General features: G+C 43.4%; 1 protein-coding gene across 3 annotated transcripts in view; it reads left to right on the plus strand.

Annotated features, from left to right (window-relative positions):
* The first annotated feature begins 5,961 nt into the window (after positions 1–5,961).
* The window catches only part of TBC1D8B (TBC1 domain family member 8B), a 38,280-nt gene continuing 23,347 nt past the window's right edge, over positions 5,962–20,894 (plus strand). For all 3 annotated transcript variants that reach the window (XM_071569535.1, XM_071569537.1, XM_071569538.1), the window contains exons 1-5: positions 5,962–6,162; positions 14,477–14,587; positions 17,705–17,823; positions 18,454–18,679; positions 19,586–19,826. In XM_071569535.1, coding sequence (XP_071425636.1) covers positions 6,033–6,162; positions 14,477–14,587; positions 17,705–17,823; positions 18,454–18,679; positions 19,586–19,826 — 827 coding nt within the window. In that variant the 5' untranslated portion in view covers positions 5,962–6,032. The remainder of the gene's footprint in view (positions 6,163–14,476; positions 14,588–17,704; positions 17,824–18,453; positions 18,680–19,585; positions 19,827–20,894) is intronic.

Genomic DNA, 20,894 nt, shown 5'->3' on the forward strand with positions numbered 1-20,894 from the left:
TCCTGACTGACATGAAATGTTACCAACTCTCATATGGAAGCAGATGCTGAATTTGCCATGTTCCACAACCCTGAAACTCATTTAGTTCTGGGAGGCCAAAAAGCAGCAGTGTTTGCTCAAAGTATTTGGACTAAGGGGTGCTAATTATGTGTAGGATGCTGCTGTTACATGGATTGAAATTGTGTTGAGAGCTTAAACCTGGTAGCTGTACTCAATATAAAAGAAAGCCAAGCAGTTTTGGGTGTGTTCAGTGAGCTCTGGATTGTTCTTGTAGGCATGTTCAGCATGAGGCAATCAGCCAAGAACTCTTCAGATCAGACAGGCTGCATCTCAGTTTGCTCAGCATCCTTTCCTTGCTCCAAAGTCTATGCCTGCTTTGAAGAAAAAGCATTTTAAAAATTATTACATGTTCTGTACTGCTCTATGAGATGTAGTAAAAGCTCGTCATTCTTCTGGCCCATTTGGTAGCAATTACGTCTTGTGTTTCTTTTTAGCTCAATTCCAAGTCTAGTCTAGAAAGTTCCAATTGCAAAGTTGTCTATAGTCAGACTCCACTCTGAAGCAGTAATTTGCTGGAATTGCCTTTCTATTCTACCTCTGAAATGCAGAGCAGAGAAAGCAACAGCCAAGCAGTGAATATGCAAACCCTGAGCCCTTAATTTCATTTAATTTCAATTTCACAAAGGTCCTTTAAATTTACTGTTGTGTGTAAGCTGTAATGCAGTAGAATCTCATGAGGATGCAGTCTCATGAAATCACCTGCCAGTCCTGTGTTCAATAGGAGCAAGATTTGATGTTCAAAAAAAACCCCAAAACAAACTGAGTGGATTCAGATCAGTTCAATGCATTGAAAGGCACTTTTTTCTTTTGTTTTGTTCCAGTCATTTGGGTTGCTTTGTTTATAGAATTCAAGCTTTATTATTACTGGGTTTTAGGAGCAACAAACTTGCCTTTTTCTTAGTACTCCTATTTCTAAGGGTGATGGGGAAGGAATGCACTAGTGGAGTACCAGGGGGTGCAGCAGCTCATGTTGATGAACATGTACTGCTGTAGGATCAGGTGATATGTATGTGTTCCATCAAGCATGGGCTTGCTTGGAACTCAAGGCACTTATGTTAATTTTCAAAAAGATATTTAAGATTCTTATATCAAAACATGACCTACTGTGAAAGGAACAAATGCAGCATTTGTAGCTGAACAGTATTTGAGTTACTGTTAGGCAGAACTTAATGATTCTCTGCTTTTGCAGCTTAACTTTAGTCTGCTGTGTTCTTGTCTGTGCAGGCTTGTTTGTAAGTAGTAGCTATGCAAGGGGCTTTGTTTAAAAATGAAGGTTTAAATCTCATGAACACCATCTGTGATACTGAACTTGGGTCTCTTGCTGTCAGACTGCTTTAAAGAAATTTCAAAGCTACACTCTCACTTTGTATTTCCCAGTTTTCATGGATGGCAGCTGTCTTTAACTGACCCTGCTTAGGGGACTGTGCAGCAGATTTTTAATTTGGTTTTGGTGATTCTATGGGCTTGAATGGCTCTGGGCACATATATATATGCACTGTGGCATGACAGACTCTCCTCTAAGCAAGAGGCCAACAGGAAGGTGCCTGGGGATTGGGTTGTTCCAGAAGTGCCACACAAACCTGCTGTTACTGTGCAGTAGTTTGGGGGGTTGCTATAGATACACTCATTTTGTGTGTAAGATAATGGAAATTGTGTCCATGAGTGGCAACAGTTGCTAAAATGTTTACCTATTGACTCTGTTAATTCCCATGAGTCACAGAAACTGTGCCAATTCGTCTGTCCCCAAAGAGCAAGCTGAACAGGCTCCAGCATCATCTCACTGCTGTCACCTCTCTCCCCCAGGACAGCTCTGATCCAGACACTCCACTCAAACCCTTGTGTGCTTTCAAAGGGGGACTGGGAGAGTCTTTTTATCCCTGCAGGAGAGGAAGCCTTGTCACCTTGTGCTGGATTCCTGTGCTGTCTTGTAAACCAGGCTTTGCAACAGGACTTTTTAAATCCCAAACTAAAATAATACCACTTTCTAATCTTCGGGAAACTTTTCAGATGTTCCTATAGAAACATAGTTCCAGCTGAGATTTTTGCTTAAGGGAAAACCCAGGACTTAAGATGAGAGGCTGCAAACAAAAAAAGCAGTTTGAGTCACAAGGTCAGTTGGACTCTTCCCATAAAATGAAGAGACTTAATCCATCTCGGTCTTTAGATGGAAAGATCTGCATTTCTCAAGTGACCTAACAGTTGGACAGGATACCATGGCTGTGTGATTCAGTGGAATTTCCTTGCACATTTAACACACACCAGAACAGAAAGTGGCCCTGCCCTCAGGTTTAAACTGATGTTTTTCCTGTGCAGATTTGAATGGGGCTGCACTCCTGCAGCAGTGTAATGGTGGCAGTTTGGAAGAGATTAAAGAAAATCTACTGGCTTTGGCAATTTAATTTTGGTTTCAAGAGAAACTTGAAACCAAATTGCAGCATTCCTGCACTGGTTGTTCAACTGTTAGTTATATAGAGTGAAGCCAACATTTATTTATACAGCTATTTATATTACCTTGACTATGGTTATTTGAGAGAAGTAATTTACAATTTCTAGCAGGTCTTTAAGAAGTAAAAGAAAAATTCTGCAGTACTAAATCAATCTTTGTTGCTGTAGAATGCATTGATTAGACTGTACTGTGATTATGCATTGATTAAGAAAATTTTCAAGTGCTTATAAATAAATTTCTGCAAGCTGATAGAGGGGCACTCTTTGCATCTTAACAGTATTTGATTAAGAATGAAATGCCTGAGGGAACTGGAAAAAAGGAAGACATCCAAGACCTTGAAACAAGGAGAGGAAAGCAGAACAGACATTTTCCAAGCAGTAGCATTTTACTGTTAAGTATTTATCCAGTTAACAAAGTCTGAATCTTACATAAGCAAGCAATGTATGTCCTAACCTGTCCAGCACGTGCGAGTCACCAAAAGGCAAGCAAAAAGGGTAGGAATTGCCAAGGGCATCTCTCCTTACAATTAGCATCAAAAAATCTGCATTAGGTCTTTAATTTCTTATATCCAAGGGCTTGTCTAATTGGGGAAAATTAGATGGTAAACACTCTCTCTGGGAATGCTCTTAGTTCCATGCAGGAACCGTTCTGTTGGTTCAGCTGGTAAATCTCCTGCAATGTTACTGGGTTCCTTCAGGTGGGGGATGGAAGAAACTGCCTCATGAAGAGCTGTATGCCAGTGTATGTGGGAGTTGTTTGCCTTGTCTCATTAATGTTTGAGCTGTGTTAGTTACCACATGCTGGCTAATGACTCTTATTCAACTCTTCCTTTCTAGTAAAGCTAGAGCACAGAAATTTGTTGCTTCCTATTCTGTTATAAAGGCAGGTAAAAGAATAATGTTGGTTGAATCTATATTTAGTCCCAAAGGCAAAACTTATTAATACTACAGCTTCTCTTGCTGTGGTGCAACGAGTGATGGGAAGAAAAGAAAAAGAAAGTTTCATGCCAGTGCAATTCACCCAGTTTCAAAGGCTCCCCATGAGCTAAATGCGACTGCACACTCGGGTCCCCTTTCACACCGGTGCCTTTGGGTTGCTTATGCAGCTGGAACTGGATGGGCATTGCCAAACAGTTTCTGTGAGCACTTGGCAAAACCTCTCTGTGCCTGTGAGTACAAATAGACCAGTGCTGGCACCAGCATTTTTGGAAGTGAAGTGCTATTGAGAGGCATGAAGGAAGGCAGGAGAGAGCAAAAGTGCCAAGATTGCAACCTGTCGTTAGTGCATGATGTGCATAATTTTTTTTTTTAGAAAGAGCTCAAATTAGAGGCTGAGTTTAAACAATTGTGTGCTGACTTTTTTGTATGATACACAATCAATAAAGCATTATCCTTGAAAGTCTTAGGGAGGTCAGTTATGCTGGAGAGTGCTAAGGGAAGGACTGCAGGGAAGTTTCTGGGAAACAGGAAATTTACTCCCTCCAGTTGTAGTGAATGACAGGTTCTGTCACCAGGAGTGAATCCTGCACAGAGGTGGGAAGTTTCCAGCAACAACAACCTTGGGCAGAGGACTCACTGGGGCTTCCATCCCTCTGAAGCTTTTCGTTGTGCTTTTGTGAGCACCAAAAGGCAAATATAAGGCCTCAGGGAGACACTTGGAACATCTTGGGACATAGTGAAGAGATTGGGGAAGAACCAGCACGAGCAGGGGCAGCCTGACCAGCTAGGTAGCTGTGACTCTGACTTCATGGGAAGCTGGAGCTTGTGCTGTGCTGACCAGTGCACATGGAAAGCAAGTCCTGAGGTCATCCCACAGCCTCAGGAAATCCTTGGCTGCCGGGTATGTGTGACAGAATAGTCCTCACACCTGTTTTTTTTTAAATTAGGATGTGAGCGAGCTACTCTTTAAATCTACTTTTTTGCTGGTGGATGAGAGGCTGGACATGATCTGGCCACATGCACTTGGAGCCCAGACAGCCAAATTTGTCCTGGGCTGCAGCCAAAGCAGTGTGGGCAGCAGGTCAAGGGAGGACATTCTGCTCTGCTCTGGTGAGACCCCACCTGCAGCGCTGCATCCAGCACTGAGGGCCCCAGCACAGGAAGGACATCGACCTATTTGGAGGAGAAGGAGGTCAACAAGGTGATTAGAGAGGGACAGAGCACCTCTCCTACAGGGAAGAGCTGCGAGAATTGGGGTTGTTCAGCTTGGCTTCACGGGGACATAATTGGGGCCTTCCAGTACTTAAAGGGAGCCTACAGGAAAGATGGAAGGGGACTTTTTACAAGGGAGTGTAGTGACAGGACAAGAGGCAATGGCTTTAAAGTGACAGAGAGCAGATATACAGTAGATGTTAGGAAGAAATTCTTCCCTGTGAGTGTGGTGAGGCACTGGCACAGGTTGCTCAGAGAAGCTGTTGCTGCCCAGTCCCTGGAAGAGTTCAAGGCCAGGCTGGATGGGGCTTGGAGCAACTTTGTCTAGTGGAAGGTGTTCCTGCCCATGACAGGAGGGTTGGAAGTGGATGATTTTAAAGGTCCCTTCCACCCTAAACCATTTTATGATGATTCTGTGAAATCAGGAGAAGACATGAAGGCAGTACTACAGTAAGAGCTGATCAGCAAGTGCAGTCCCTATAGGTATGAAAGGCACTGTCTTGTTCCTTAATGGGATAAATTGAACAATTGGTAAAGTCAGCCAGTAAATAATCTGAAGAGCCAGTCATTGAGGACAAACACTGAAGGTCTTGCAGGTAAATCATGAAAATACTGAGACCCCGAGCCCAGCTTTTGTTAAGGCAATTGTAAAGTCCACTTTACACGAAACGGTGTTGTGTGACAGAAGCGGTGAGGCCGATTGCCATTTTATAATGTGAAGGGTAAATAGACAGGTTGCTCCCGGCTGGGTCTGGGGTGCCGTGTGGGTCCCCTTCTTGCTCCAGTCTCCGCGGCACACCCGGGAGCCAAACACCGCCCGTGGTGCCGTCTGTGCTGCGGGAATGGAGCCAGGATTGCCCAGGACTGAGCGCGGGACTCGTGCCACGGGCAGAGCGGCCACAGCAGCGCGGGCAGGGCAGGGGCGGCGAGCGGGAGCGGCACAAGAGCCTCTGCCCGCACCGGGGGCAGGGCCGGGACGGCCCGATCTCCGCAGCGGGGCAGCGCCGGGACCCCCCCGATCCCCGCAAAGGGGGTAGTGCCGGGATCTCCCCACCGATCCCCGCACCGAGGGCAGTCCCAGGGTCTCCCCCCGCATCGAGGGCAGTGCCGGGACCCCCCGACGGGCCCCGAGCGGTGCCCCCCCCGCTGCTCCCCCCGCCCCGTCAGCGCCGCCACGCGGCCGGACCGCGCAGGGCCCGCCGGGAGCTGTAGTTCTGAGACAGCGGCGCTGTGCGGCGCCTCCGGCAGCAGTGACTACAACTCCCAGAATGCCTCGGAACGGAGCCGCCCCCCGCTCTCCGCTCCTGGCACCGCGGCAGCGGACGCGGAGCGGGTCCGGGTCCGGGGCGAAGGGAAACGCCGTCAGGGGCCGCGCGATGTGGCTGAAGCCCGAGGAGGTGCTGCTGAAAAATGCTCTCAAGCTGTGGGTGCAGGAGCGCTCCAACCAGTATTTCGTGCTGCAGCGGCGGCGGGGCTACGGCGAGGAGGGCGGCGGCGGACTGGCAGGTACAGCCGAGGTCGGGGCAGGGCTGGCGGTGAGGGGACTCTGCCGGCCCTGGGACACCCGGGCAGAGGGGCCGAAAGGGCGCCTGGCCGAGTTCGGGAGCCCTGGACCCTCCTGGGTGTCTCATGGGGCTGTGCTGTCGCGGTTTTCCCCGCGGGGCGCGGCCGCAGGTGCAGCAGTGCCCGGCGGGGCCGGAGGGTGCGGGCGGCACAGCCCGCACAGCCCCGCATAGTCTGTGACAGCCCCGCACAGGCTGTGACAGCCCCGCACAGCTCCTCGGAGGTCCTCACAGCCCCGCACAGGCTGTGACAGCTGCGCACAGCTCCTCGCAGGTCCTCACAGCCCCGCAAAGGCTGTGACAGCCCCGCACAGCCCCGCACAGCCCTGCACAGGCTGTGAGAGCTCCGCACAGCCCCACACAGCCCCACGGCAGCTCCGCCTGCAGAACGGCTACTCGGCCTTGTTTTGGCAAAGTGCTCGTTTCCAAGTGCCTTTTTCTGTGTGCCTCTGGGGCTGCTGGTGATGAGCTCCTACTCAGGCATTTCTGACCACTTATTTTAAAAGCAGGTATATGATGTGATGGAGAGGTGGGTCAGGAAAGTGGCATTGAGCACGGTATAATAAACTTTATTCCACAACGACCTCAAAGTACGGAGCTGAGTTCCTGTTTTTAATTGTTTGTATCATTCAGCACCGCAGGGGCCCCTGCTATCATCCAGACCTCAGTGTGGCAGTGGCTGTTCTGACTAGCATTGACTCCTTCATAGCCTGGTGGAGTCTGGCATTGACCCTGTCAAGGAGTAAAGAGCTACAGGGAATCAGCACAAAGTTATTCTGTGGTGGATGTGGTTCTTGAGTGTTTTGCAGGAGTTGCATCCCTCTGGGTTCTCTGGGTTCTAATTGTGCCATCCTAAAGCAAGCTATGTTGAAAATGAGCCTGATTGTCTTGTGGAAACATTTATTAATTCTGCTGGGCAGAATCAAAAAGTCCAAACTTCTGACTGGTGAATTTCACAGGTAGAAATGGACCTCACAGCTGGAGGTGGGACCTTCTTCATTGGCATCTGAACCCCTGGCAGGGTGCAGTGTGAAAAGAAAGCATCCCAAAATCCCTGGTTGTCTTACAGGCATATCATAGTATTATAGATAGATAATGTCAGACTTTGGCTTAGAACCAAGGGTGATACATTGCAAGCTTGGAAGTCTTGTGAGGATCAGGCTTGATGGTCTGTTCTCTGCCTTGATACATTTGGAAGGCAAGGAAATGGATTTGATATGAAGGTTGTCTTTTTGTGTGATAAAATTAAGGACTGTGATTAAAATGGAACAATGAGAGCTGGAATTAGTTGTTCGTCTGAAAACCTCTTCATAGACTCACAGCTGGGCAGGCAGCTGAGTCTTCCTAGTGCCCTTCAGATTTTGGTCTCTGCTTTCCCATCCTTAGTGGCTTTTGGCACTGTGGGACAACACTCGGATGGGGTAGTTGCTGTGCTATGTTTTTTTTTATGTGGCATTGCATGGTTCATTTCTTTAGCTTTTCTTACAGACTTACAGATTTCATCTGAGAAAGTCAAGTTTTTCACTGGACAGAAACAAAAAGAATGAGACGTTCTTAAGAAAGACTAACAGGACAATAGGATAAAAATGCAGTTACATTTGTGATGGCAGGTTTTGAAATAGTCAAACCTCCTAGACAGATCTATGCCAGCATGATTTGCTGTGCCTAAGTTTAATTTAATGTTGCTGTGTGTCACTTGAGAAAATTAGCACTTCCTTCAGGAAAAAGAAAAGCACAGCTGTTGCCTTAGGAAGTCCTCACAAATGTGCAGTGAAATTGTGTTCTGAAGAGCACTTTGCAGCTGGTGAGACAAGGCTGGAGGTGACTGGTGAGGGATTAAGAGCGAAAGGGGCAGGCAGCAGTGCAAGACTGAGTCGTGAGGGAAGAGAGGGGCAGTGCCTCAGGACAGGAGTGGGGAGAAGGATGGGCAGTGCTGCAGGGTTTGAGTAGCAGTTGTGGGGACTGATTGAGGAGGTGGTAGCATAGGATTCCCAGAAATGCAGGAATACACTTGGTTGGACAAGCTTTAAGGAGGGGAGATGTGAGTTTTGAGGAAGCAGCCAGTGCTTGGAGAAGGGTACAGAGCAAGAAGGAAAAGATAAACGACAGCAGAGGTGCTTACCTGAGGGAAGGCTGGCCATTCCGGGGCAGTTCTAGGTGTGGAATGAAGGCTGCAGTTGGATTGGTTTGTAGGAGCCCTCTGGACTGACAGCAGGACCAGTTTGTGATCTGGAGGTGACACAGGGAGCTGTTGTGGCCTGAGTGCACACCCTGCACAGCTCTGAGCTGGCTCAGTGGGTAACACTGTACAGAAACACCTTGTGCAGGTTGTGCTCAGTCTCAACCCTCTTCCCACAGGTGTGCACCTGCTTAACTTTACATTTCATTGTGTTTCCATTTTAGACCTCCCCTAAGGATACAGATGCTGTACCCTGTCTGACTGGTTCTCTGGATAATTCATCACGTGATGGACTGTCCCAGTGTGTGCTCCTGCATGTCTGGCAGTGAAACTGTGTGGCTGTCCTCTGGTTGTTCTGTCTTCTGGAGAGCCACTCTGGGAGAGCTGCTCAGGTTTTCCAGAGTGTATGGATAAGAATATAGTTGGGAATGCATGTGGTAAACCAAGGTCTAGTGAGATTAAGCATGCTGGTCACAAAGCTTTTGCTTTGGTTTTAATTTAGGCAGGACCTTAATTAGAAGATGGGCATTCCAGGAGTAGTGATGTGAATGAGCATGTGGTGTCATAAAATTCCAGTATTTCATGTAAATGTGAGCAAGCAAATTGTTTGTTTTCTGCTTCCACTGTTTCAATTTGCCTCTTTCTGCTTGAGAAAGATAAGTAAAATGCAGGTCTAAGAGAAGAACTTATCAGTGAAATGTATGGTTGGAACTCATCTTCCCTGCCTGTTGTATATGCCATGCTTAAAAAGGTAGGGAAAAACCTGTGACTCTCCCAAGTCCTGGATCTCCTGGGGTGGTTATTGCCATCCTGAATCTGGGAAAGGCCCATGCTGGTGTTCCCACTGTTTAGAAGCTTGTTGGCTGAGCCCCTGCCAGCTGGCTTGCACACACAGGGATTTGGGAGAAAGGGGGACAGAGCTGGGCAGGGATGTGGGCTCTGGGGAGATCTTCCTTCTCTGCCATCTGATAGAAGTTGCCGTATCGGTTGTGGATGTCAATGGCAAGGACCTTGTCTAACAAAATTTCGTGGTGGACCAATTGAAAAAGTACTTGGTGATCTTGTACAAATGGAAAGAAAGTAATTTTGGTAGGAACTGCAGAATGGGAGAGGAACTTTGTGATGTAGCCAGGCCCAGTCTACAGCACAAAGACATTATTTCCTTTTCCACCCCCCCCCGTCTGGGCTGTGACATCACTAAATATACAGTGGTAGAATATGACTGAAATAATTTATACCTGCTGGTGCACACAGAGCTTTTGGTGTGGCTTCCTTGCTGCCAGCCCTCAACTGTGACAGGAATCAAACGGGAAACATACTGGTTAGTGAAGGTCTGAAACTATCTTGGCTGCATTTTTTTTTCAGCAGCTGTTGCAGAGATTATTTTGCAGTGCATGTATTGGTGAGACACATAACACCACTCTTTTAAGATTCATGTTTACATTTGGGGATGACAGGTGGAAAAATGACCAGCATGTGCTTCCCAGTTCCTGTCAGACAGCTTTTTAGCTGTACAGCAGGAAAAACAAAGAGGAGCTGTGAGACTTGCAATACTTTTCTGTGTACCTACCAAGTAGACCAATAGTTACCTTTTTTCACAGTTGTGCTTCTGATTTTCTCTTCTTTCAAGGATGTTTTTATTGCCACGTAGAAGCAAGGTAGGTGGCCACATGAGGGCTTGGATACACACCTTAGTTTAGTAGAATTACTGTTGTCTTACCTGAGTCATAACCAGTGACCATAATGCACTTGAGTTACTGTAAATGGACATGAAATCATTTGGCACTGAAGGCTTAAACTGACATGTTTTACATCTGAATTTACTAGGATTATTTCTGTCTTGGGCCATGCTCAGTATTTCCTTAAGCTGAAGTTTCTTAGTCATGAGATCAGACTCACTTAGGAAATAAAATTAAGTCAAAAAAGAGTTCTGTGCTTAATTTGAGAATGTTGGAAAAGGGGTATTATTTACAAATTGTTCACAAGTGTTTTTAATCAAATACACAGAGACAATGTCTTTTCATGGTTTAGATGCTCTGTATTTTTTACCTTTATTGTATGAAAACTGGGACTTCAGTCTATTAAAAAAAAAAAAGGAACCAAAATGCTCTGTGAAAGTAGTTCCTGTTACAGAGTGAAGCTTTATCCTGTCTCTGTAAAGAAATATTTACTGTAGTAAGGATTGACAGTTTAGGTCTCCTGCCTTGAATTTAGCAGTTCACTCTGGAGTGTTCCTCCCCTGGTGCTGGATCCTGCACTGGAGAAGCCTGTGTAGAAGTTCCGGTGCATCTGCTGTAGTTTGGTTTGGATGAACCTGCATTTTTGAGCTTCTGTCATATTTTTTCTCCCCCTGTTCAGCTGGTGAGGGAACTGATAGAGCACCTTGGTGGGTACGTGACATCGGGCCAGGGCCAGCCCACTGTGGCTCTCTATCACAAACTTGGTTTACAGTCTTTTTTCTTCTTTGGTTCTGCTGTGATGACCCTGTGAATTCTTCAGGTTGTAGAAGGGAGCAGTGTTGGCTGCAGCTGTAGATTGTCACTTTCTGCAGTTGTGGCCACTCAGGGAGACCTTTTACAGTATTTTCCAACAGCTCCTGTTTATGACGATGTAAATAAAGAGCGAGAACTCAATTGCACATCAACGTGTCTGCTGTTCCAAATCCTTGCTGTAATGGAGCTGCCCAGGGTTGTGCTGATAGAACATTTCTGTTAGTACAGAACTCTTACAGTAAGTCATATAAATATTTTATGTTCCTTAACACTTTTAATGTAGCAAATCAGGGGACTGTCTGATCCACTTTTAATGTAGTTAATTACTGACCTCAAAGGCACTGTTATGTATTAGAAGAGAGACCAGGCCTGTGCTGTCTTTGCTTCAGAAGAATGGTGCTCTTTTTAAAAAAAGACAGAAGCATGTTTTCTTTGCTTCTGATCATTCATCTGTAGAAGGAAACTGATATTAGTATTTGCATTACACTCGTCCCACAAGGAATAGGAAGGAGTAAGATGGTTATAAATAAAGCAGATCCATAACAGTAAAAAAGCTGGAAACTGATGCTATTCCAGGAGAAATTACCTTTGAGATTGTGAGTTGAAAATGACCAAAAACCCCTGCCAATATTAGTACTCTCTTGATGTATTTGTTGAAATAAATATAGAAGAACAAAGTGGTGTTGCTTCCAAATGGCAAAATGCTGGCTAGTTATTGATGAGTAACGTATCGATTTATTGTCCTAACTTGGTACGACTGAGAGCAGAATTCATTTGTGATAGGTTTGGGGGCATATCTCTGAGCAAATGTTGGTATTATGCTAATCAAGTCTTTTATAGACTCCAGGGAAGAACACATCCTTATTCCAAAGCTATTCTGGATTCCTAGAGTCATAGAATTGATTGGGTTGGAAAAGACCTCCGAGATCATCAAGTCCAACCCTTGGTCCAACTCCAGTCCCTTTACCAGATCATGGCACTCAGTGCCACGGCCAAGCTCAGGTTAAAAACCTCCAGGGATGGGGAATCCACCCCCTCTCTGGGCAGTCCATTCCAATGCCTGATTACTCTCTCTGGAAAGAATTTTTTCTGATCTTCAACTTAAATTTCTCCTGGCAGAGCTTGATCCCCTGACCCCTTGTCCTATTGCTGAGTGCCTGGTTCCTTGCCCTCTGTTTTGTTTCCTAGGGTATTTTATCCTATTTACTGAAGGAAACAGGGTATTTCCCAGTATTTTTACTCAAACAGCTATGGAACTGAAAATGTTTTCTAAAAGCAGAGTCCTTTTTCCATTTAAATGTGCATCACCTTCACAGCTGAAGTCATTCCCTGAGCAAGGCAGGAGGATGATTTAGGTGGAATCCTGGGGGAAACTGGGATCTTGCTTAGAGCAGAGATGAAAGAAAGTAAGTGACCCTCTGTAGCTTGTTCCTAAAGTTGGTTCCCATTGGGAAATAGCAATCCAATGAAGTGCTTTCTGAGAGGAACCCAAGAACTTGAGTGTAGAGAAACCCTGATTGGTAATAAAGTATTCCAAACTCATGGAACTTTCAGGACTAGGGTAAGGAGGTGAGGGAGCCTCTGCTTATTCCTCACAGTTGTGCCAGCAGACACAGCCATGGAATTTGTGCTGTGCTGAGGGGAGGTTGATTGGCTGAAGCACAAACCTGTTTGTTGTCTCAGATCCCATTCCTGGACACAGCAGCACTGTCTGGTGGGACTGCTGAAGTGACAGATACCCACCTGGCACAACTTATTGTGTCTAAAATCTGATGTCCTTACAAGTAGACAGAAGCTGTGATGGCATTTTGAGGAGTGCTGCTTTCTTTTTTGTAAATGCTCAAAAATATCCTTGTACTGTGTATTATAACAGAAAATGTTATTAGGAGAATTGTGAATGAAATGATGCAACATCTGCTGAAGCAAAGCCAACTATGAGATCCAATCACAGTCATGACCCATTCAGTGAGCCAAAGCTCTTTAAACAGACATGAATGTTGTTACTTATTCAATGTCTTTCTTCAGTCAGGAACTACAAAATAATTTTACTTTCCAACAGCAACTTGCAATCCATGAATTGCAGAAATACCAGAGAGTGTTTTTGTTTGAAGTAATGTACTGGTCTGTTTTGGGTTTTGTTGCTGTTTTTGTTTGTCTGTTTGTTTGTTTGTGTGTGTTTCTTATAATTTTTTACTTCTATGTGTTTGTAGAGAAGCAAAAACATTCTGGAACTTGGATTGTCATAGGAAGGTAGTCCCACAGGCTTTATGCTGGAAGTGTATCCTTAGGAAAACAGAGGATGAGTGTCTAGACTTCTCAACTTTGCCTTATTTTACTTTCTAGTATTCTTTCACCACTGATATTTTTCAGAATTTGAGAAGGCTTTATTGGAAGGATAATGGAATGCAAAGTACAAGAAGCCAACCTGAAATTTTTGAAATAACTTCAGGAGTGCATTTGAAATTGTCTAAATCTAGGGTCTCTATGGTATATTAAAAGCCAGAATCAAAAGATTATTTCCCAATAAACAGAGAAGGAATTTAAAGATTTGAAGTGCTATAAGGGATAACTTTGCATGCCAGGTCTCTGCCGTAATAACATTTTTCTGGGAATGCTTTGCATCCATGATCTCAGCAGGTTTGTGGAACAGATTTTACAGCATCTCTTTGGGTAATTTGTGTCATGCTTTTTTAGGTAATCTCATCTCTTACTGGGTTGTTCTTCTTCAGGAGAACCAGAGCCTTGTGTTGTGTTGCTTCAGGTGAACTTTCCAATTAGGAGGACACAAACATAGGAAATACAGGAAAGAAGCATAAAATCCTCTTGCTTGGATTTTTGTTTCTGTTGGAAGAAGAAAAGGTTTTATTGTGCATCAGGAACCTAAAGCTTGTATCATTTCTTCAGTATGGATTTTTCTTTTAGAATTCCCTGATTCTTAGATTTTAAAGGAACTGTTAAGATATCTGGGCTAATAATATTATTGCTGTGCAGCGAGAGAGAATGATTTTGCTCACCAATACCAAATGCACACTCATTTTCCCAGGAAACATCTCCCAGTTCTGGAGAGATAAAATCTGACAACCTAATGAAATTAGTGTATTTTGTTCTGAACTCTGTTTAATGGATGCTAATTCAACACTTAGTGGCAGGGAGGTGACATAGCCAATTACAGTGTTCTAAGGCTCTTTCCTGTGACTGGAAAACAGAACAACAGTAAATGACTAATTAAGAGGTGGTTCAATTACTGCTTGTGCTCACTGAAGGCTGGGAGCTGCCCTGTTACGTTTACAGTTGTCCTCTGGTTTCCCATCCTGCGTGGGTTTGCTTCCATAGGTGTCATATGAAAAACCTTCTTCACCCTTATTGTGTGTCTGCAAAGCCTTTTACTGGCCCTAAATATCATCAGCTCCCAAAGAAGTTCTTCTGGGAGTACTTTGCCCTTGACTTGGTTGTGTTGCTTATTTACTCAGAGTCCTTGCGTCCTTACGTGGGCAGCATTCCCATTCCTTAAGATACGAATCCGAGGGGAGTGTACCTTTCAAACCTTTAGTTTCACTGTGCTGTGTCCATTTTCTTGAATGCAACAGGTCTTCTTGTGGGAACGTTGGATGCAGTGCTGGACTCGACATCGAAAGTGGCCCCGTTTCGCATCCTGCACCAGACCCCCGACTCTCAGGTCTACTGGTCCATCGCGTGTGGTACGTGCTGTGCCCCCGGAGCCGCGGGGGCTGTGCAGGGAGAGGGGAGGGCACGTTTTGGGTTAATCCGCCTGTATCCAGTATTCATTCTTGTTACCTCTAATTGGTTTGAAATCATTTGTGAACCTGAGATTGACAGCAATGTGTGGTTCCAGTTGTTCAGAATAGATCTATGGACTCTTCCTATTACACCTTTTGATCTCCTTTCTGCAGGTGGTCCACTCCCTGAAGGGAAGTTCTAGCCAGGTGGGGATGGTCTCTTCTCTCAGGCACTCAGCAATAGGACAAGGGGGCACAGGCTCAAGCTCTGCCAGGGGAAATTTAAGTTGGAAATCAGAAAAAAATTCTTTCCAGAGAGAGTGCTCAGGCATTGGAATGGCCTGCCCAGAGAGGGGGTGGATTCCCCACCCCTGGAGGTTTTTCAACTGAGATTGGCCATGGCACTGAGTGCCATGATCTGATAAAGGGACTGGAGTTGGACCAAGGGTTGGACTTGATGATCTAAGAGGTCTTTTCCAACCCAATTCATTCTATGATTCTGTGATCAGCTACCAAGACCTTTGGGCACTGATGAATGATGGAGGCACAATCTTTTTTTCTGTACGCTGCAATTATAACTTGACACAGTTCAGGATGGACTCCCAAGGGTCAAGTTTATCCCAAAGTGTACTCTAGGTAGGGATAACAGTAGCTGCTTATCCAAATACTTTTGTCTGCTTTGCCTTTGCATGTTAAAACAAGCCAGGTTCTCAGTCATGGCCAGAGCTGAATTGTTGCTCCTGTAGTGTTAGAAGTTCTTTTTCATGTTGCATTATTAATCAGTAGGAGTGGAAAGGTAAATTAACCTTGAGGGTAGAGTATATGATTTTTTCTAGACCATGACTTTTGATAGAGTGCCACAGAGGGTTTATTTTGTTGTGTTGTTGGGAGATGGTTGTTTGCTTTGTTTTGATTTCTTTTTTTAAACTTTTTTATTTTCGTTTTAAGTTTTTTACCTTCTCCTGAAAATGAAGTCTTAATTGTATTATGCATGCTGCTTAACTAGTGGGTGTCCAAAGAGACCTCCATTCCTAAATTTGACAGGAGTCTTTTATTCTTTGCATTCATCATTGATTTTTCTTCTGAGTCATGGTCTTGTCTTCATATTGATATCAATTAATATTGACATGGGGTCTAATGCTAAAGAGTAATTGTTGTGGAATTAATCTATTTATTGGGCTTTTTGAAAACTCTGAATGCATCTACATTGCAGGGAAAGAGAACCATGTATTTTAATTAATTTTTCCATGCTTTGATGTTTCTTAATTAGTAGTGTTCTTTAAGGAAGCAAGACTCCATCTAAACTTTTCTGTGCTCTCAGCCTTCCTTTTAGTTGCCTGTGGCAAAAGATGAGTTTTTCAGGAAATCTCCCATTTTGCAAACACTTATGTGCATGAGTAATTGGATTTTGCTGTTACCTCTTTTTTAGGAATCTTCATTGCATCACCTTAAATGAAACCTTGTGCCTCTTGCTGTCTTTTGTATGTAGTTAGCTGTCTTCTAAATATAGATTTGTTCTTGTAGCTTTAATTTAATGTAATTCACTGCATGTCACTTGAAAAGGGCAGCCTTATGAAGTGGATGGAATTTGAACAGTCTGTAAATTGACAGTAAATAACATTTCAGGACCACTTCTGAGTTAGTCAGAACCGATGGTGACATGCTATCAAAAAGGTACTTGTTACGTGTGTTGGGAGTATATTCTGGGGAATTCCACTGCCATCAGGTCAGCCCTTGGGAAATGACAAAGGGTGATCTTCATTTTAGGACTGAATTTATATAAATTCTGTGCTGCCTAAATATACTTCACAAAAATGGCTAAATAATATAATTGTACTTTGTGTTGGCAAACAGATTGTTTCTTCCTTGCAGGAGTTGATGAGATGACACCGTTTCTGCTGTTACGGGTAAAGGATCCAAACAGGGCTTCTGAATAATTTAAACAATTATTAAATAGTTTCATCTTTCCTGTGTCATCTCTGTCTTTGTGATTCACACTGTGGTCCACACGTGTAGTCTGAGAAAAATAATTACTTTTGGTATTTAATTGCTACGTTAATTACTCTTCATACAATTTTTTAAGTGTTGTGCAAATCCACCCAGTGTAACACAGTCTGACTGTTTAACTGTATTTAGAGCAATTTCTATTTATTCTCAAGGACGCTTTAATTAATTCTGTGGAGTCTGTTGAAAGTTGTTTAATTAGCTTTTAAAAGTAAGCTGAGAAAAAAGCAATTGTTAAAGGTGTGTTCTTGCTTGGGGGTATGGGTAGTGTGTAATTACACTGACTGATTTGATTTGTGAGCATTCTTGTGGAGGATGAAGCTGCCAAATAATTTATATTCTAGAATGCTTTTTTTCAAACCTGTGTAAATTCTTCTCTTTCTTTCCCTCTCCTTGTCCCCCAGCATCTGATGGGGAGTCACTGTCTTTAAAGCACTGACCTGGGTATTGAATTTGCTCAGTCTCTGCTGTTTCACTCGTGTCATCTCAATCTTTGCTGCCTCCCAGTGATGTTTGCTTTGCATCCACACACGTGTTAGAAGGGATTTTGCACAGTGGGTCCCAGTCTTGAAGTTCTGCTCTGGAAACTGTTACGGGCCAGGGATCAAAGCTGATGATATCTAAGACCTAGATGTCGTTTTCCTCTGAGTCTCCTGTGTTTGCTCTCACCTCTCCCACATGCCAGACTGTTGGACTGGGAGTGTTGCAGTGATGCTGAGTCCGTGTTGGGGAGGCGCTGCTGGAAGGAAGGACCTGTCAGTCCAAGGGAGGCTTCAGCACTGAGCCACACAGTGTTGACAAAGCTACAATGCTTCTGGATCTAAAGGCCAGAAACAGAGCTGCATGAAGGACTTGAGAGATAAAAACACAGCATTGCACACGTTTAATGTACAATGAGTACCTTTGCAGTGCACACAAGAGGAACAAGGAATTTGAGACTTGTGATTTGGACTTGTGTATCTAAATTACTCTGCAACTGGGGAGTTTGCTAAGTGTTCTCTTCATTAATACTTCTAATGAAATGATTAAGGTCTATTCTAATTTTAAGGAATACTAATTTTCTTGTTTAATCAGGATCCAGCAGAGAAGAAATAACAGAGCACTGGGAGTGGTTAGAACACAATGTTATGAAGACTTTATCAGTATTTGATTCAAATGAAGATATTACAAGCTTTGTTCAAGGAAAGATAAGAGTAAGTAACAGGCACATGACGTCATTGGGAAAGGCTAAGTGGTTTTTTTCCTCTAACCATACATGAATAATATGTCCTCTGTAGAATATCCAAGGGCAGCATTGTAATGCTGCCTACTTCTGGTTGAATAGTATGTGATTGTTAACTTTAACATGCACAATTGTTCGTGTTTCTCTGCCCTACAACTAAGTTAGGTTGTTTGACATAAACTCCTCTTGGTAAATGATAAATGCCTTTAGATAGGTGTCTAAAATGGTTGATAAATTATTTCATGATAATTTAACTGTGCCTGGGAAGTATATGGTCTATTTTTGTGAAGGTGCAACGATCCACTCTATATATGCTGGATATTTAGCCTAGGAACTCATGGGATTAGGTGAGGAAAATATGTCTGTTTTAGAAGAGGAGGCCTGGGAATGTGTGTCTTGCTTAAGTTGTGTGGGAGGCTTGGTGAGTGAGTCTGAAATAGCACATTTGATTTGTGACCTGTGTTCTGATCCTTAGGCTGTTCTTCCTGTTCTGAACTTAACTCTCCTGTTTGGAGAATGCTGTACTGTGTGTGGGCAAGTGCATATATGACACCCACCCACATGGATGCAAATATAAAATAACAGGATTTTTTTCTTTTAGGGGTTGATTGCTGAAGAGGGAAAAGGTTCTTTTGTAAAAGAAGATGATCCTGAGAAGTTTCGTGAAGGTCTTATGAAGTTTGAGAAGTGTTTTGGATTACCGGAGCAGGAGAAGTTGATTACCTATTACTCATGCAGTTACTGGAAGGGCAGAGTGCCCTGTCAAGGATGGCTTTATCTCAGTACTAACTTCCTCAGCTTTTACTCATTTTTGCTTGGAGCAGAAAGTACGTAAGCCTGGATGCTAAGCCTGGTCCCTTCATGCTTTACTGCTGTCTTTCAGATTAGGAAGAATCTTTCCTAAGGGGAGCTATTTTGCCATGTGAGCAGTTTTCAACACAGAAGAGAAAAAAACTGCCAACATAAAATAATTTATGGAAATGAATACATTTGTGTAACCATTAGTTTACTTCCTCCATACAAGCATCAGGAAGAAGACAGACAGTTGCAGCTGACTGTAGCTAAAAGCTGTCCATCATCTTTAGTTCAGTCTGTGATGATAACAGTAACTTCTTCACACACAGGCTTAATATTTCACACGAGTGCACTGCACACTGGTGGTAATTCCACATACCTTGTTTTTCCTGTGTAACATCAGTTTTAAATGCCCAAACAAATGCCTCAAATATTGTGAACTATAACTGTATTTATGTGAAAAATGTAGAGCAAAAGAAAGTAGGATCCTTTCAAAGCTAATTTTGATCTGTACTAGGAAATGCCATAGCTAATGAGCACAGTTTCTCTACATGCCAATACATAATTGATTTAATTTAATTTAAGCAGCTCTCTTTGTGAGCTGTTGGAGGGGGTTGGCTCATGTGATGGGGTGTTGGCCATTTGCAGTTTCACATAAGAGCAAAGAATAGGTACTGTAAGCTTGTATTGTCATACATGGTCTGTCTTCTAATGTTTTTCTTTCTATAAAGCTATCTCTAATGGAATTATTTTTTAGGAAATGTGAGGAGAATGAGTTTTGTGCTTGTTAGTTTGTAGCCCTTTCCAAGTGTGCTTTCATTTAACTGTGTTTCTTAATTGTATTTTACTAGTGCTGCTGACTACTGCTTTGCTTCTTTTAATATAAGGGTAGTAGCTACTGGCAAGTGACTCACATCTCCTTATATTTTTATTTGCAGTAAAACTTATTATCTCCTGGGATGAAATATCAAAACTGGAGAAAACTTCTAATGTGATTCTGACAGAGAGCATTCATGTGTGCTCTCGTGGGGAAGATCATTATTTTTCCATGTTTTTGCACATCAGTGAAACATTCCTCCTCATGGAGCAGCTGGCAAACTATGCTGTTAGGAGACTTTTTGACAAGGAGACATTCGAGAATGATCTAGTCCTTCATGACCCTCTGCAGATCACCAAGAGGTAATCTTGGAGTTTATCTGCTCAGGGCCCACTACTTGTTTAGGCAAAGCAGAAGAGAATCCTTGTCTCAGGTTGATCTGTGAATCTCAGCAAAGGTGATGTTCTCTTAACCAAGTGTTTCATGAAAATGTTGGACCAAAGCCATGTGGGCAATTGTAATTTATTTTTACAGGATCCAAGGTCTATATGAAGGCAGGGTGTGATCAAACCTTAAGAACTGATTTTCCAACTGTAACGTTTATAGTAGTTTGAAAAGTGTGTTCTTGCAGCATTTAGGGTTAGAAAATTCAGAATGGAGCTACAGTGTCACCAGAGAGACCTGATGAGGAAGGATCAGGTGGACAATAAATCATTTAATAAACATGTCTAAATGATAAGTTCATGGCTTTTCTACCTCTGGAGGTGGGTGATGAAACCAATGAGTTGCAGATGTGTGCATGGCTGTCCTTATTTACAACAGTTTTTTGGGCAGTGGGAAAGCCATGATTGTAAATAAATAACTCAGTGGTCAGGGTCCTTGCTTCTCATGGAAGGTGTGTAATTATGCCTTGTAGTAGCTTTATGATTCCACTTCAGTTCTGGTTTCTGTTGAAGGAAATATTGCCTTTTCCTTAAAGAGCTGTTCAAATTCTCAGTCAAATGTTCTGGTTTTTATCTGTGGACTGCAGCTATTTACTGTGAAGTGTAACCAGGAAAAGAAAGTGTTTTGTTAGGTGATTTTTATATTCACCTAAGGGAACTAAACTGGAAAATGGAAAGGGACACTGTTGGAAAATGTTACCTATCTGCAAATTAGAAATGATGATAAAACACTTTTCTAAGAAATGTTTCTGCTTAAAGCTGCATGCACCTATGACATAAGAATAAAAAAGCCATTTAGTTTTATAGTACCAAGGTAGTAAAGCCTGGTTTAGGTTATGTTTCCTGGGTAATTGATCCCTCAGTTTGGTAGCAATGCTGGAGTGGGTTGTTTCTGTACAACCAAAACATCATTTCTGGGTGCAGTTATCTGTGAAGAATTAGCCCATGGCAGATGTTTACAACGTGTGCTACATTTCTGCCTAATTA

This window comes from Pithys albifrons, chromosome 14, assembly GCF_047495875.1.
Source record: "Pithys albifrons albifrons isolate INPA30051 chromosome 14, PitAlb_v1, whole genome shotgun sequence".
Lineage (NCBI taxonomy): Eukaryota > Metazoa > Chordata > Aves > Passeriformes > Thamnophilidae > Pithys > Pithys albifrons.